This window comes from Thalassophryne amazonica, chromosome 10 (assembly GCF_902500255.1).
Source record: "Thalassophryne amazonica chromosome 10, fThaAma1.1, whole genome shotgun sequence".
In the NCBI taxonomy this organism is placed as follows: Eukaryota; Metazoa; Chordata; class Actinopteri; order Batrachoidiformes; family Batrachoididae; genus Thalassophryne; species Thalassophryne amazonica.
In genome coordinates this window covers 73,586,663-73,601,550 of record NC_047112.1, presented here as the reverse complement: position 1 = coordinate 73,601,550, position 14,888 = coordinate 73,586,663, and the positions used below count along the sequence as shown (strand labels likewise).

The 14,888-nt window shown below is 38.7% G+C and overlaps 1 protein-coding gene across 2 annotated transcripts; it reads left to right on the top strand.

The window, feature by feature from the left end:
- Positions 1–1,885: 1,885 nt before the first annotated feature.
- Positions 1,886–13,278, top strand: rnf126 (ring finger protein 126). Of its 2 annotated transcripts, none has more exons than XM_034180269.1 (9): positions 1,886–2,019; positions 3,904–3,962; positions 6,319–6,379; positions 7,782–8,017; positions 8,166–8,234; positions 8,329–8,398; positions 8,545–8,638; positions 11,941–12,056; positions 12,174–13,278. In XM_034180269.1, the coding sequence occupies exons 1-9, from the start codon at positions 1,945–1,947 to the stop codon at positions 12,348–12,350; spliced, it is 957 nt and encodes a 318-aa protein (XP_034036160.1). In that variant the 5' UTR covers positions 1,886–1,944; the 3' UTR covers positions 12,351–13,278. The 2 variants fall into 2 exon arrangements, with proteins under 2 accessions (XP_034036160.1, XP_034036161.1); XM_034180270.1 differs by having other exon boundaries at positions 1,949–2,019; positions 6,324–6,379.
- Positions 13,279–14,888: the final 1,610 nt, after the last annotated feature.

Below are 14,888 nucleotides of genomic sequence, written 5' to 3'. Positions count from 1 at the left end.
GATCATCTGCAGAGGAATGGTCTATTTGAAGAGTTTCAGTCAGGTTTTAGAATTCATCATAGTACAGAAACAGCATTAGTGAAGGTTACAAATGATCTTCTTATGGCCTCAGACAGTGGACTCATCTCTGTGCTTGTTCTGTTAGACCTCAGTGCTGCTTTTGATACTGTTGACCATAAAATTTTATTACAGAGATTAGAGCATGCCATAGGTATTAAAGGCACTGCGCTGCAGTGGTTTGAATCATATTTATCTAATAGATTACAATTTGTTCATGTAAATGGGGAATCTTCTTCACAGACTAAGGTTAATTATGGAGTTCCACAAGGTTCTGTGCTAGGACCAATTTTATTCACTTTATACATGCTTCCCTTAGGCAGTATTATTAGACAGCATTGCTTAAATTTTCATTGTTATGCAGATGATACCCAGCTTTATCTATCCATGAAGCCAGAGGACACACACCAATTAGTTAAACTGCAGGAATGTCTTACAGACATAAAGACATGGATGACTTCTAATTTCCTGCTTTTAAATTCAGATTAAACTGAAGTTATTGTACTTGGCCCCACAAATCTTAGAAACATGGTGTCTAACCAGATCCTTACTCTGGATGGCATTACCCTGACCTCTAGTAATACTGTGAGAAATCTTGGAGTCATTTTTGATCAGGATATGGCCTTCAATGCGCATATTAAGCAAATATGTAGGACTGCTTTTTTACATTTCCGCAATATCTCTAAAATTAGAAAGGTCTTGTCTCAGAGTGATGCTGAAAAACTAATTCATGCATTTATTTCCTCTAGGCTGGACTATTGTAATTCATTATTATCAGGTTGTCCTAAAAGTTCCCTGAAAAGCCTTCAGTTAATTCAAAATGCTGCAGCTAGAGTACTGACGGGGACTAGAAGGAGAGAGCATATCTCACCCATATTGGCTTCTCTTTATTGGCTTCCTGTTAATTCTAGAACAGAATTCAAAATTCTTCTTCTTACTTATAAGGTTTTGAATAATCAGGTCCCATCTTATCTTAGGGACCTCTTAGTACCATATCACCCCAATAGAGCGCTTCGCTCTCAGACTGCAGGCTTACTTGTAGTTCCTAGGGTTTGTAAGAGTAGAATGGGAGGCAGAGCCTTCAGCTTTCAGGCTCCTCTCCTGTGGAACCAGCTCCCAATTCAGATCAGGGAGACAGACACCCTCTCTGCTTTTAAGATTAGGCTTAAAACTTTCCTTTTTGCTAAAGCTTATAGTTAGGTCTGGATCAGGTGACCCTGAACCATCCCTTAGTTATGCTGCTATAGACTTAGACTGCTGGGGGGTTCCCATGATGCACTGAGTGTTTCTTTCTCTTTTTGCTCTGTATGCACCACTCTGCATTTAATCATTAGTGATTGATCTCTGCTGTCTTCCACAGCATGTCTTTTTCCTGGTTCTCTCCCTCAGCCCCAACCAGTCCCAGCAGAAGACTGCCCCTCCCTAAGCCTGGTTCTGCTGGAGGTTTCTTCCTGTTAAAAGGGAGTTTTTCCTTCTCACTGTTGCCAAGTGCTTGCTCACAGGGGGTCTTTTGACCGTTGGGGTTTTTCTGTAATTATTGTATGGCTTTTGCCTTGCAATATAAAACGCCTTGGGGCAACTGTTGTTGTGATTTGGCGCTATATAAATAAATTGATTGATTGATTGTTTATCATTAATGCTTAATATTTACTTTTACATTTACATTTATATTGAATGTTAGAATATTGTTCTACAAACAGTTACATGTTACACCTCTTATTTTACAATATGTGCCCCACTCTATATATATGATATAAAGTAATTTTGCATTTTGTTATGTTGTGTCTATTTAAGCGCGTGGTCGTCGAGTGCTTCTGGGGATGAATTTTGTCCCTCTGGACGACTCGTAACTCCTGCGCCTCTGTTCTGCCTGTTTAATAGTTAAACATGGCGGAAGCTCCTCCATGGACCAGCCGGTTCTTCTGCCACAGATGTTCGGCTGAGATTCGCCCGCAGTTACCCGTAAGTGCCAGGAAAGAACAATGGAACGATTGTTAGACGGGAAAATGAAGAACAACAGCAGTGTCGCTGTTTTAATAGTGCGTCCACCAGTTAGCTTGCTAACAGTTTTAGCTACCCTGTGTCACCCGTTAACACTCAAAGCGTTAACCGTGTTTCTATAACAAAGACAATACAGCTGTTTAATTGGGGGGAAAAAAAATCAGTTCTAACAGTCTGTACTGTGTCATTGAGGCTGATTAGTCTCGCAAGCTGTTAGTTAAAACACCAATAACGTATAATAACCCAGGGTTATTATACGTGTGTAGGGTGTAGGGTTCCCACACACCATGGAAGTAGTTTTTTTTTTTTTTGTATTGGAAACAACCTGAAAATTGATTAGAATCACCACTCTTAGCTTCATAATGGAGTAGAGCGAAGAACGATTGTCTTTCACCAAAATGGATCAAATCTAGGCTTGCATCTCAGATGTACTTTCTGGCAGTTTGTAGCTAAACTGCCAGCTCTTTTTTAATGAAAATCCTCTACACCACTTCATCATGAAGCTGTATAACTGGGGATAAAAATGCAAAGCTTGCACTGTGCACAACTTCTCCAATCACCGCCACATAAAAAACTTCTTCTGGGTTGTCTTGGTGGCTTTCCTCACTCTTCTCCTTCTTTCACAGTCACTCGTTTTTGAGAACTGTCTACTCCATACAGATTTACCACAGATTGCCTTACTGTTTGTATTTCTTCATAACTACTGTAAATAAAGTCCAAGACACATTCCGTGACTGGGTAATGTTCATGTATCCAACCCCTGACTTGTGTGAAGTAAACTGGCAATAAAACTGATTATTTACAGGTATACCAAAGGGGCCCATTACTTACGCAACCCATCATCTTGGCTTTTATATTTTTGAACACATTCACACACCCACTCACCTACAATCAATTTAACCCCCCTACCACCCACCTCATTTTGGCTTGTCAGTATCTCACAAATAAGTGACATTTCCCATCGATGGGATATACAGGCTTAGAAGGGGTTAAAGGTAATCAATTTAAATGTAATTGGCTTGTGGCAGAGCAGGGAGAGATGGAAAATGTGTAGGTTAGGTGCTACTTGAGGACTGGGTTAAGAACCACTACAGTCTGGTGTAAAAATACATGCTTCACTGAATATCTTGTAATTTATTTCCCAGAGTGATCAACCCACACTTGAATGGCAAGGTGCACATTACTGGCTGGGGAACTATCTTGGCGCACATGTTTTTGTTTTAATTCACTGACAGAAGGAACTGTAAGGAGTGATTTCTTCTTTATATCTTACTATGAACAAAATTCAACTTCCAACAAATGTGAGAAGAAGGACATTCAAGATGTTCCCCCCTGCTGATTTAGAATTTGCAAACTATCACAGAAAGGAAGTGGTTTTTTTTCTTTTCTTTTCCCCACCAAAATCCAGTTGTGTGTGGGGTTTTGCCTGTTCTCAGTGTTTGCTTGGGTTTCGTCCACACAATTAGGATACAGGATGTTCTTGGATGGCTGTAGCGACACTTCCGGTGACTTCATTTCTGGATGTTGCAGGTGTGCAAGCCTGTGTTTATGCAGATCAAAGGCACTTTATCAGGGTTGACATTCTTTATGGGTTGTCTCTGTCCTTGTGCCTTTTTCTGTCTGTACAAATAAACATAAAATACAATTGTGTTGACTTAGGCCTGTGCGTCTGTATCACACAAGATGTGTGCAGTCACTAATGTCTAACATGCTTTGCACTTCAAATACTTAAGATTAAAATGTAATCTGTGTATAATCAAGTTGTCTTTTTCCTTTCAAAGTTGACGTTTCAAAAGTAGTTCAACATGTCTTTTTGATTTTTCTCTTCTCTTCTGTTTTTTACAGGACTATACATGTCCAAGATGTGAATCTGGGTTTATTGAGGAACTATTAGAAGAAAGAAGGTGTGCATACTCATCTGATTTTCTACAAAATGTGACATCATGTTGAAATCTACATCTTATAAAGTACCTTTTTTATTTCTGTGGTATATCCCATTGGTAAAGTATTTGTTAATGAGTACATTGAGTGATTGATTTTTGTTTAATTTTTTATTTTTTTTAAAGTGTCATGCACCACTGGTGCCCAGCCCGCATGGACTTATAAGACACTCCATATACAAAACCACATACATGTCACAAGTTGCACAATTTCAAGATACAACTGGGTACAACACCTGTTGCCTCATTTCCCAGGCTTTACAATACAAACAAAAACAGCAAAAGCAAATGTTTCTTTTTCAAAAATCCAACTCAAGATTTTCTCCTCAGAAAACCAAAACACATCTACATTATTTTTTTGCACACACTGAAATAAACAGTCTTAAATCAGAATACAAAGGACAGTAAAGAACAAAATGATACTCATCTTCCACAACATCAAGGTCACAAAAAAATACAAACTCTCTCCGGTTCAGAGAGACCCTTACTTGCTCACTTCCACTGCCAGAGGAAGACTACCAGATCTAATCTGAGCACAAAGGGACCACTGTTTCCGAGACAAATTTAACTTCAGATAAGCCTCAATCTTAGTTTTGTTTTCTTACAAATATCATTTTTCCATTGCATTTTGTACAAAGTACAGCTATTTCGTTTTATGAGAGGTCATTGTACGGTCCCTCCGTATGAAACGGTACACTGCACTGGGATTTGCCACACTTCAAGAGGAATTAATCTGTAACCTCACAAAGGTAATTTTTAAACTGCCTTCAGATCCAGTGCCTCCTGTTTTAATAGAACTCTGTGCAAAACTGTAAAACTTTGTTGAATAGTTGTCCTGGATGTCACCTGCAGTCTGTTGCTGCAGACAACAGAAATTCTGCTGACACAACCGGTATTAAGTTTCCCCCCCCCCCCCTTTTTTTTTTTTTTTTCCTTTTTCCTACCACCAACATGTAAACGCAACATAAATGTAAAGAAAATTTAAAATAAAAAATGTAAAACTGTTGTGTGGGAATGCAAATGTATTGTGGGGGAACGCAATAATCTGGGCCAAAAAAAATTAACCACCAGGTCCCTAGGCAGGCTCTGTAGAAAGGCAGCTACTTATTTCAGGGTTCCTTCCTGTTCCCACCGTGGCTTTCCTCTAAGTTCCATACAAGTTGAATGTTGATGACGATTATAAATCCTGTGATGGTTCATGTATTTGCTGGTATACAATATGCAGTGGAATGTAATGTGCACCCCTAAGTACGGGCAATGTTGTTGTCGTTGACCTTTTGGCTGCTCCTGTTTTTGATCGCTCCTGTTTTTGATCGGGGTCACCACAACGGATACAGCCAGATCCGCATTGGTATTTGGCACAAGTTTTACACCGGATGCCCTTCCTGGCGTAATTCCAGGTTTACCTGGAGAAACACACACAGTGGCTGGTGTTCTGAAGAGGACTCCCATCCAAGTACTAACCAGATCCTACACTGCTTAGCTTCTGAGATCTGATGGGATCAGGCTGACACAGAACAGACCGACTGCCCCTAAATATGGGCAATGAAATGTGGAAAAATATATTACATTTTTTCTGAATAATTGTCACTTTCCTTTGCATGGGTGTAGCATTTAATTCTATTGCATAATGTGCATCTTAATATTTAGGTTTTATAACATCCAGGGGGAAGGATTCCATATATACTGTATTTTCAGGAGTATTTAAGTTGCACCTGTCAAAAAAATGCGCCTTGAGGGGAAGTGGGTCAGTAATTTACAGTTCAAATAAATATGGACAGACATCATTACATATGTCTCATCTGTACAATCAAGATGATGTAACTATTCACCCATGAATTTGTAAGAACACTTCACCGCTCACTTTGTAACCAACAAGAATGTGCTGCTCATCAACGTTAGACTTGTAAGGACTTAAGAATGCTGAGGTATATAACAGTTATATATAATAAATAAGTGCATGTGTCCCTCTGTAGATGTGCTCCATGCTTCCTGACATTTTAGCCTGAGTGGCGCGAAGAAGTGTTTTATTGTGATGTTTTAGCTTGCCCTGTGTGCCCACATTGTATAGCTGTTTAGCCTGTAACGGTTTTAATGTTCAAAATAAATACCACACTGATTAAAATTGTTTTTGTTCAGAGTGAACAGATGAACCTAAAAATAGGCCCGAGGATCAAGGACATAAATGAGTCAGTTGAGATGCTGTGAACAGTTCTGTCCTCTCTTTCTACAAGTAGTACATTTAATTATATTAAAATGAATGACTTCATGAAAACAGTATGTTTAGATATAACTTGTAAAATATTTGTCCCCTGTTCAGTGCAGATAATGGCTCCATGTCTACCATCTCCATTGGACACCAGAACCAGCAACAACTTGAGGTTACTAACTTCATCTTTATTCAGCTGTCTCCACCACACACTTCTGTCTGTACTCCTGTACTGTTGCACAATATTGCCAGAGTTTCCTAAAATTGTTTGCCAGTGACACTAAGGTTAAGCTGGATAAATGTAATATCCTGGAAATCATCTGGAGTTTTCCACTTTTGCTTTCTGAGTTAAGAAAGAAATAAGTCTATATGCATTCATATTTAAAGTGCAGTGAAATTTGACTCGTAAACGAAACAATGTTGTTTTATAGACTACATATACTTGAGACTGACTTTAACCCTGTGGGGCCAACGCTGTCATATACGATGCTGAGACCAAGCTTTACTAAATTATAAATACCTTTTTAATGATATGAAATAGAAACTTTTTTTTTTTTGGCTGAAAAGTTAACTCCGGACATTCGAGCCACCATCCACCATCTTTGTACTCCTCATAGAAGCTGTGGGATGACATGAGCAATGTGAGTCCAATCGGAATTGGTTCACTGTCACATGGTTTTCCAAAATCCAATCGTAGGGCAGATTCACCTCATGTGACACACCAAAGATTGTTTTTAGGAGTGATGTGTTACTAGTTGGCCTGTTTGAATAGCCCCCTGGCTGCTCCAATGCGCCATTACGCACAGTGAAAGTGAGCAGACGGAGAGCCTCTCATACAATCTCATGTGCTCAAACAGTGTGTATCAGGATTGCTCGACTAGTTTTCCTGTGAATGTTACTGGATAAGCCTGTGGCAAGCTCTCTCGCTCCGGCGTAAAGCACTGTTTACCATATCAATGGAGCGAGGGGGGAGGGGCCACTCCTCAAACTGAATGAGCCTCGAAGTGTGAATGTTGCTTTCAGAGCAGGAGAGAACAAACACACATTCAGCTTTATAGTAGACATTTGATGGGGCCTATGTGTAATAGCAGACAGAAATTGCTTTGAGATGAAGACAAACAAAATGCATAGACCATTTTGTATATTGTTCAAAATGTGCATTTGTGTTTATTGTTCGAACCTTTTTGTTGTACAGTCTTTCACACAAGAGCCCAAATTACCTTTATAAAGTGTCAAAACAGTTGTTTATTATAGTTTGCTGTATGTTTTGAATAAATGTGTGTGGAAATTTATTTTCCACTTTACTTTTTCCTTTCTTATTTCTGATTGTAAACCTTTATTATACTTATAAAACACAACTATAGCATATATATTTTGAAAGTACAGGTTGTCCTGAAAAAAAGAGACATAAAACTTGATTGTGGGATGCAGGGAGAGCTGTTAACAGCAATAATAAAATATTTATGCCAGGCGAGTGAACTGTCCAAAAAAAGCCCTCGGACCCCAGAGGGTTAATAGCTTTGTCACGATTACAACACTTGTCCTCGTTTGTGACACTTCTTTCCTCTTTGCAGAATGCAGACCAGCACTTATTTACCTTCCCTTCGGGCTATGGTCAGTTTGCCCTGGGTGTCTTTGATGACGGCTTTGAATTTGGGGCTGGTCTGGGAACAGAGGACAATCGCGATGCTGAAAATCGCCGGGAAAGGGAAACTGCATCACAGCAAAGATATGGTTCCAGGCAACCTAGAAGTCGTCACGGCTCGAGACGACAACCAGGCAGACATGATGGAGTTCCCACTTTAGAAGGGTAAGAAGTTCTTCAGTTGTTGACTTCTGTCAGAAATTTCTTTGGTGATGACACATTAACTTTAATTTGTTGTTCACAGTATGCTTGGGTCAAAGCTGTGGTTTCTTTTTGTTTGTTTTTTTTTTTTTGTGTGTGTGTTTCGCGTTAGAATTATTCAACAACTTGTGAATGGAATAATTGCACCTACCGCGATGCCAAACATTGGTGTTGGACACTGGTGAGTCTGTGGAACAGAACTTTAATCAACCAGACCACAAAATACAGCAATCTGTTTGTTTTTCAGTTTGTTCTGATATATTTATTTTTTTAAGGGGTGTTCTTCACTCAAATCCTATGGATTACGCCTGGGGTGCTAATGGACTAGATGCAATTATAACACAGGTAACCCTTAATTGTTTTTTTTGTTTTTTCTTTCCCTAGTTTTAACTTTTGAATTTATGTATTTTGTATATTGTCTGAATAAGCATGTATACACTTGTAGATAGCTTTCTTTCCTTAAAAGTAACATTTGCTCACTTCAATTACAGTTACTAAACCAGTTTGAGAACACAGGACCCCCACCTGCTGACAGGGATAAAATAAAAAGTCTTCCTACAGTACAAATTATCGATGAACATGTTGGTAAGTAGCAAAATAAGAATATGGGGGTTTTTTTGTATTGTTGTTGACGCAAGTCAGTGTCACCTAATCTGTCGAGCAGAGCTCTTCAACTCATTCCAGAAAGGGCCGAGGGGTGCAGGTTCTCTTTGCAACTACCCGCTCCAGCAGGTGATTTTGCTGATTGACTAATTCCATCTGTTCAAAGTGATGTTAATCATTGAAATCACCTGGTGGAGAGGGTGGTTGCAAAGAGAACCATCACCCTTTCGGCCCTTTCTGGAATGAGTTGAAGAGCTCCGCTGTAGAGGGTTGTCATTGAATTTTACCATGTTTTTCTTACCACAGAATGCCTCTGTACATGCTCTTGGGCCAAATCCCCGCACACGTTGATGTGTTGAATTCACCCAAATGTCTTTTACATCCAGCAGTCATGTAAACCACTTGTTTGCTTTCTCCTTTACATAGTTCTGCAAGCAGCGGAGTGACCCACTGGCCACACTGTTAATGCCCATTTTTAAGTCATTCATCTGTTAGAACACACTAAGTGTAAGATAAAGCCAAATTAAGGTAGTACCAGACTTGAAAATTTTTAGAAGGTACACTTTCAACAGGAAAAATGACGACAGGGATGCACAAGCTTTTAGCAGAATGTATAATGTTACTGCAAAACTAATTTATTTTGGCTTCTCCTGTTACTTTGGGGCTGCCACAGCAAATTTATTATGGTCTGCATGTTGATTCACCTCAATTTTTACACCAGATGACCTTCTGGATGCAAGTCCAGCAGAAAATATATATATATTAGTGTGTATGTGCATTTTGGACTGCAACCCTTTTAATTGGAGGCAAGTGTGTTAAACTCTGTGCCACCATACTGTGCACATACTGCGACTGCTGATAACTGTTGTTTCCCAAATCATTTTAGCATCAAAACACAAATGGAGCTCTTTAATGTAAAAGTAAATGCTTGATGTTCAGGATGTCAAGGCAGTACTTCAGAAATTAAGACAAATAACAGTCCAGGACCAGATCATATCTCAGGAAGACTGCGTAGGTATTGTGCAGAATAGCTCTGTGGGGTGTTGTGTGAGATATTTTGGATGTCCTTAGAGCAGCAAAGGGTTCCAATGATGTTTGAAGAAGTCCATTGTTTCCCGCTGACTGGAGGCGCCCCTCCCATGGACCTACATGACTTCAGACCAGTAGCATGACATCACTGGTCATGAAGTTAACTTGAAAGCTGGTCAATGGGGAACTGTCTGAAATAATGGGGGAGGATCTGGACTTCATGCAGTTTGTACATTTGTACGACCACTTAATCAGTATTTAACAGCATGGAAACTAAATCAATGTCTAATTCTAAGCCTCTTAAATTACTTAAATAATGACTACAGGCAGGGATGACTACTTTGGTAGAAAGCTGTTTTGGTTAAAAGATGTTTGCGGAATTAACTAGTGTAGCTAAGAGCTGTGAAGTTTCTGGAAGTGTTGTGTATCACAGATACAACTTTATTTACTTCAATATATTTAGGTGGTGGCATAAATCTTTGACATCTTAAATCCTATCAGCTTGTCATCATTGGGGCAAACTGAAGAAAACAAAACTCATCCTTGGAAACTGACATGCAAATATGAAACAGATGTCTCACACAAAAACTGAACTGCGCCGTAGATCTTTCACTGGAAGAATATTCAACAGGAACAGAAGAAAACTGTTTTATTTAAATCATGAGTAAGCCCACAGTCAGTGTGACTGTTTGCAGTATATCATGTTAATGCTCCAAATTAGATTTGTAGCTGTTTGTCAGTCAGGTGGGTTCCGTGCTTAGAGTATTTATTTATTTTGAAGAGATGCAGTCACCCAAATTTTTGTCTTCTGATACTGATCCAGACCCACAGTTTACTAAAAAACAACAAAAAAAACAAACAATTTTATTTGTGTTTCTATGCAACTGTTAATTATGATGTGGCTGAAGATTACTGACCAGGATCATTTTTCAACATATAAACAGGCATAATGTTGTGATACTGAACTGATACTTGGTTCAATTTTAACCATATTGCAGCTCTAGACAACAGCATCAAATGAGCTTGTTGGTTTCTTTCATTTCCAAAGCCTCTGTCTTTAGGCCACAAACTTGTTACATCTGCCAAGGACATGATAAAATCATCAGCATATTTATTTGTCTGTCTGTTAGCAGGATTACGTCAAAACTACTGCATGGATTTTGACGGCATTTTCACCACAGATAGATATTAGGCCATGGAAGACTCCATTAACTTTTGGAAGTGATTTGGATCCGGATTTCACTTTGTGGACGTTCAAGGATTACATCAAAACTACTTTACGGATACGACATCACAGTGTAAAATCAAGATCAGGAAGACACTGTTTTGTTTCATTTTGTGAATTAAATATCAGATTGCAACATCTTGATCAGTCGGACCATTTTGGATCAGTATACAATTATTGTATTGTGTTGTGGAATCCGGATCCAGGTGAATCACATATCTTTTATTTTGAGTTCTCGTCAGCCGTTGGCGGATGGCAGCAATCTCCGATTGCTCTTGTTTAACTTAGTTTCTTTTGGCTTCTCCTGTTAATGCTTGAGATCACCATTGATCTTGGACAGGATATGGTTGATGGTCTAGGAGTTACAAAGTAATTCTGTCCTAAGCAGTAAGCCAGAGGCATATTCTCTTGTGATGGCCTACCAACTGTTACCATGTATTTTTGCAAAATAACTGAAAAAAATCCAAACAATTTGATCAATTGTGGCAGGTACATTGGTCCTGTGGAAGAAGGCATCACATGATTTTTTATTATTATTATTATTATTATTATTTTTTAGGATCAGTCAAAGATCCAGGTCACATTTCCAGCCCAATACTAGTACATTATAAATGGCTAATTTTATGAAAGTGACTGTTAAAGCTGTTAAAACATTTTGTCTATATGCCTTCTGCTTTGAAAAGTATGTGTGGCAATGCTGTGCTGCCTGAGAACTTTAGATATAGTTTAATGATATTAATGAAGACATGTTTTTTTTTTTTTTTAAAGACCTTTTCCCTTATTTGTATTGGTGCCATTAAATCATTTGCGAATATTAAATTTGAAATGGGTTAATATATAAAACACAACTTTTTCTCCAGTAAGACACTTACTGTCCATCTGTAGAGTTTTGTGTTCACAGTACAGGTAGACGCATACTGAACTGAAAGTTGTATTCATGTAAAATGCCAAAAAATAGGGTTGGGGATTTTGAAAATAACATGACTGGGCAATGTTAATAAATATCTTTTCCCCCTGTTCTGTCTTTCAGCCTCAGGACTGGAATGCCCAGTGTGTAAAGAAGATTACAGTGTTGGAGAAAGTGTGAGGCAGCTTCCATGCAATCACATGTTCCACAATGATTGCATAGTTCCGTGGCTGGAACAGGTATTGAACATCAGCCACAACACTTTCTCCCTCTTGCATGTTCACTCATGGCAAAGTTAGGAGAATGTCAGTGTTTACAATAATACAATCTCACTTTTTTTTGTTTTTAAACCCTAGCATGACACGTGCCCTGTGTGCAGGAAAAGCTTGAGTGGACAGAACACAGCAACAAACCCTCCAGAACTATCAGGGATGAACTTTGCCTCCCCTTCTTCCTCCTCAACCTCTTCATCATCTTCCACCCCCCAATCTTCAAGTTCAGCCAGCAATGAGAACTTCACAGATAACTCCTAGGAAAATGACGTCCATCTCACACTATGTACTTTTGTTTTTAATAGCTCCTAGGCTGCTGTATATCAAAAGTGGTGAGCACTCCCTGCCACCGGGTAGAGTGCCGAGTGCGTCTGACCACAAGCGCTCAATTCACATTCAGGAGTTAAGATCTATGTGTTTCTGCTCGTCCTGTTGCTCCCACCTTGATCAGGAATCTCAGCAGTGGAAGGGCAAGGAAATGGAGTGCTGCTGCTTCGAGGGAGGAAGTGGAAAAGCACGGAACCATTGATAAGCTTGGTCTGCCTGATTCACCTCTTCACACCAGAAAAAGGAATCCAAAGGTAGAGGATTTGGAACGCTTCTCTTTTTTAATCTCCTGACTTGTATGTTGTGACACTTTGGCAAAGAAAGCAGAAAGATGTGTACAGTTTATTGTTTTTATAGGTACTTTAATTTCTCACAGAATAAAATTGCCCAGTGCACTCCTGTGCACAGTTTAAGTGTACATAACTTTCCTCCATGGTTTGGATCCACCTTAATATATGGTTTATTTTATTTTGTGCCACAAGTGACAGTTTTTTTTTTTAACATAATCCAGTATTTATTGTGAAGGTCCCTCGCCATTTTTCAGATTACCTTACATGACACAAGTAGAGTTTGCACCTGAAATATAACAAATGAGTTTTTTTTTTTTTTTTTTTTGTGCTGTTGGTCATGTAGCCATACTAAATTTTACACAAAAGATTTTGTTCTATGTGCAATCCTGGAATTACCATCAGTGCTTCACATTATTATTATTATTATTATTATACACTTTACATTTAGTGGATTTTAACTGAAGAGAAAATATTTTCCAAGTTGCCAGTTTGAAAACTACTGATCTGCAGTATGCTCATGCAAAAATGAACTGATATTAAAATAAAAATGTTTGGGTGCTACCACTCAATTTCTCATTGTGTGTGTATATTTTAAGGTCAGATCTTAACAGTGATTAAGAAATTAATATAAAAATATTCTTTGGTTGATTCAGTGCTTGCTCCTGAAAGGACTGCCTGTCAGTGTGATTTTAATATCTATCCTGTTCTGCAGGAGAATGAAGGACCAAGTCTTGAGTGTCTTTTTTGCTTCCTTCTCGTTTACTGGTGTGATTGTGAGACTTGGGACACTAACTGTTGCTTTGAGATGACTGGATAGGTTTGTTACTAGCTCTCTTGAAAGAGTGTCAGATACCATAAGAGATGACTGTCAAACACAAACTTCCTTAACCAGTTCATGCCAGATTTTTTTTTTTTTAAATAAGTGGAAAAAGTTGCTTTAGTACCTTTGAGTTTTTTTTTTGTTTTGTTTTGTTTTTTGTGAGTAGAAATGACGGTGATACACTTCGGCAACAGTGTTACCAATGGTGCAAAATGGGTTAAGGAGACAGATGAGGTTGACCGTGTGCATTGTCAAGGAATGCACTACAGCATTTAGCACACTGTTTTTCTAGGCTTGATCGAATGCTCACCTGCCTCAGTGTTGAAGACACCCAGTAACTGGAAAAAGCCAAGAAGGTGCCCACATTTCCAGAGCTGGATAACAGTTTACACAGGATACAACTGCAGATATACAGATGAAGAATGGGCACGGGTGGACTTGAACCTGGGGCCTTCTTATTGGAACGACACACCTTCACAAGTAATTTAAGGTTCAGAAAAGTGCTTTTATTAATTTAAAGCTCTGCTACTGATGCCTCATTAATACACATGCATTCCTTTTCAGGGCCTAAATGTTATCTTAATGTTGTAAAGTTTGTCCCTCACCACCACCTTAATGTTAGTTATTCTAGTGAGATGGTACTACTCATTGAGTTAAGAGTTTTTGATTTGATCCCCCCCCCCAAATACGGAATGTCGCCACAGTTAGACTGCACAAAGCAAATGCAAAAATCTGGCACATTTCATAATTATTACAACAAATACGCTGATTAATAGTTAGCGCGTGTCTTCTCATTTTACAACTTCAAAAATACTATGGAAGCATTCCAGTGCAAAAGAACGTCATAAGCACTTTCTGTTTTTTCAACTCTACACATGGACGTCATGCAGACTTGTAGGGGAAAAAGAAAATAACAAATCAACTAGGGAACAATAACATGCCTCTGAAACAGTACTGCAGCTAATTTCAATACATAATGAGGTTTTAAGAGTGTTTTGTGTATTTCATAAAAGCTTGTTCAAAGGCATTCTAATGTTGAACCACAGTACATAATAAATCCTTCTGAATATTGTTAATAAACCAATAAACTGTATTTCCTTTTATTGTTTAGCAATGTGGGAATGCTTCCTTCACATTGTACAGATTTTTCCCCCCCAGGCTTTTGCTTCAAATCCTTTCATTTCAATGGGATTGTTCTTGTGGACAACAAACTGGCCTACAGTAGACTGAAAACAAGTTTGTAGATTTAATAGTCTACCAATAGTTCAGCTTTTAACTGCTTTGATACAGTGCCCTCCAAACGTATTTGGCCCCTTGGTATTTCACACATTTTAATTTATGCCTTTTCAAATACAAAAAGTA

Coding starts and splice junctions, on each gene's coding strand:
- rnf126 (XM_034180269.1), top strand. CDS start 1,945: ATGGCGGAAGCTCCTCCATGGACCAGCCGGTTCTTCTGCCACAGATGT. Junction 2,020..3,903: donor AGATTCGCCCGCAGTTACCC/GTAAGTGCCAGG, acceptor TGTTTTTTACAG/GACTATACATGTCCAAGATG. Junction 8,639..11,940: donor AATTATCGATGAACATGTTG/GTAAGTAGCAAA, acceptor TCTGTCTTTCAG/CCTCAGGACTGGAATGCCCA.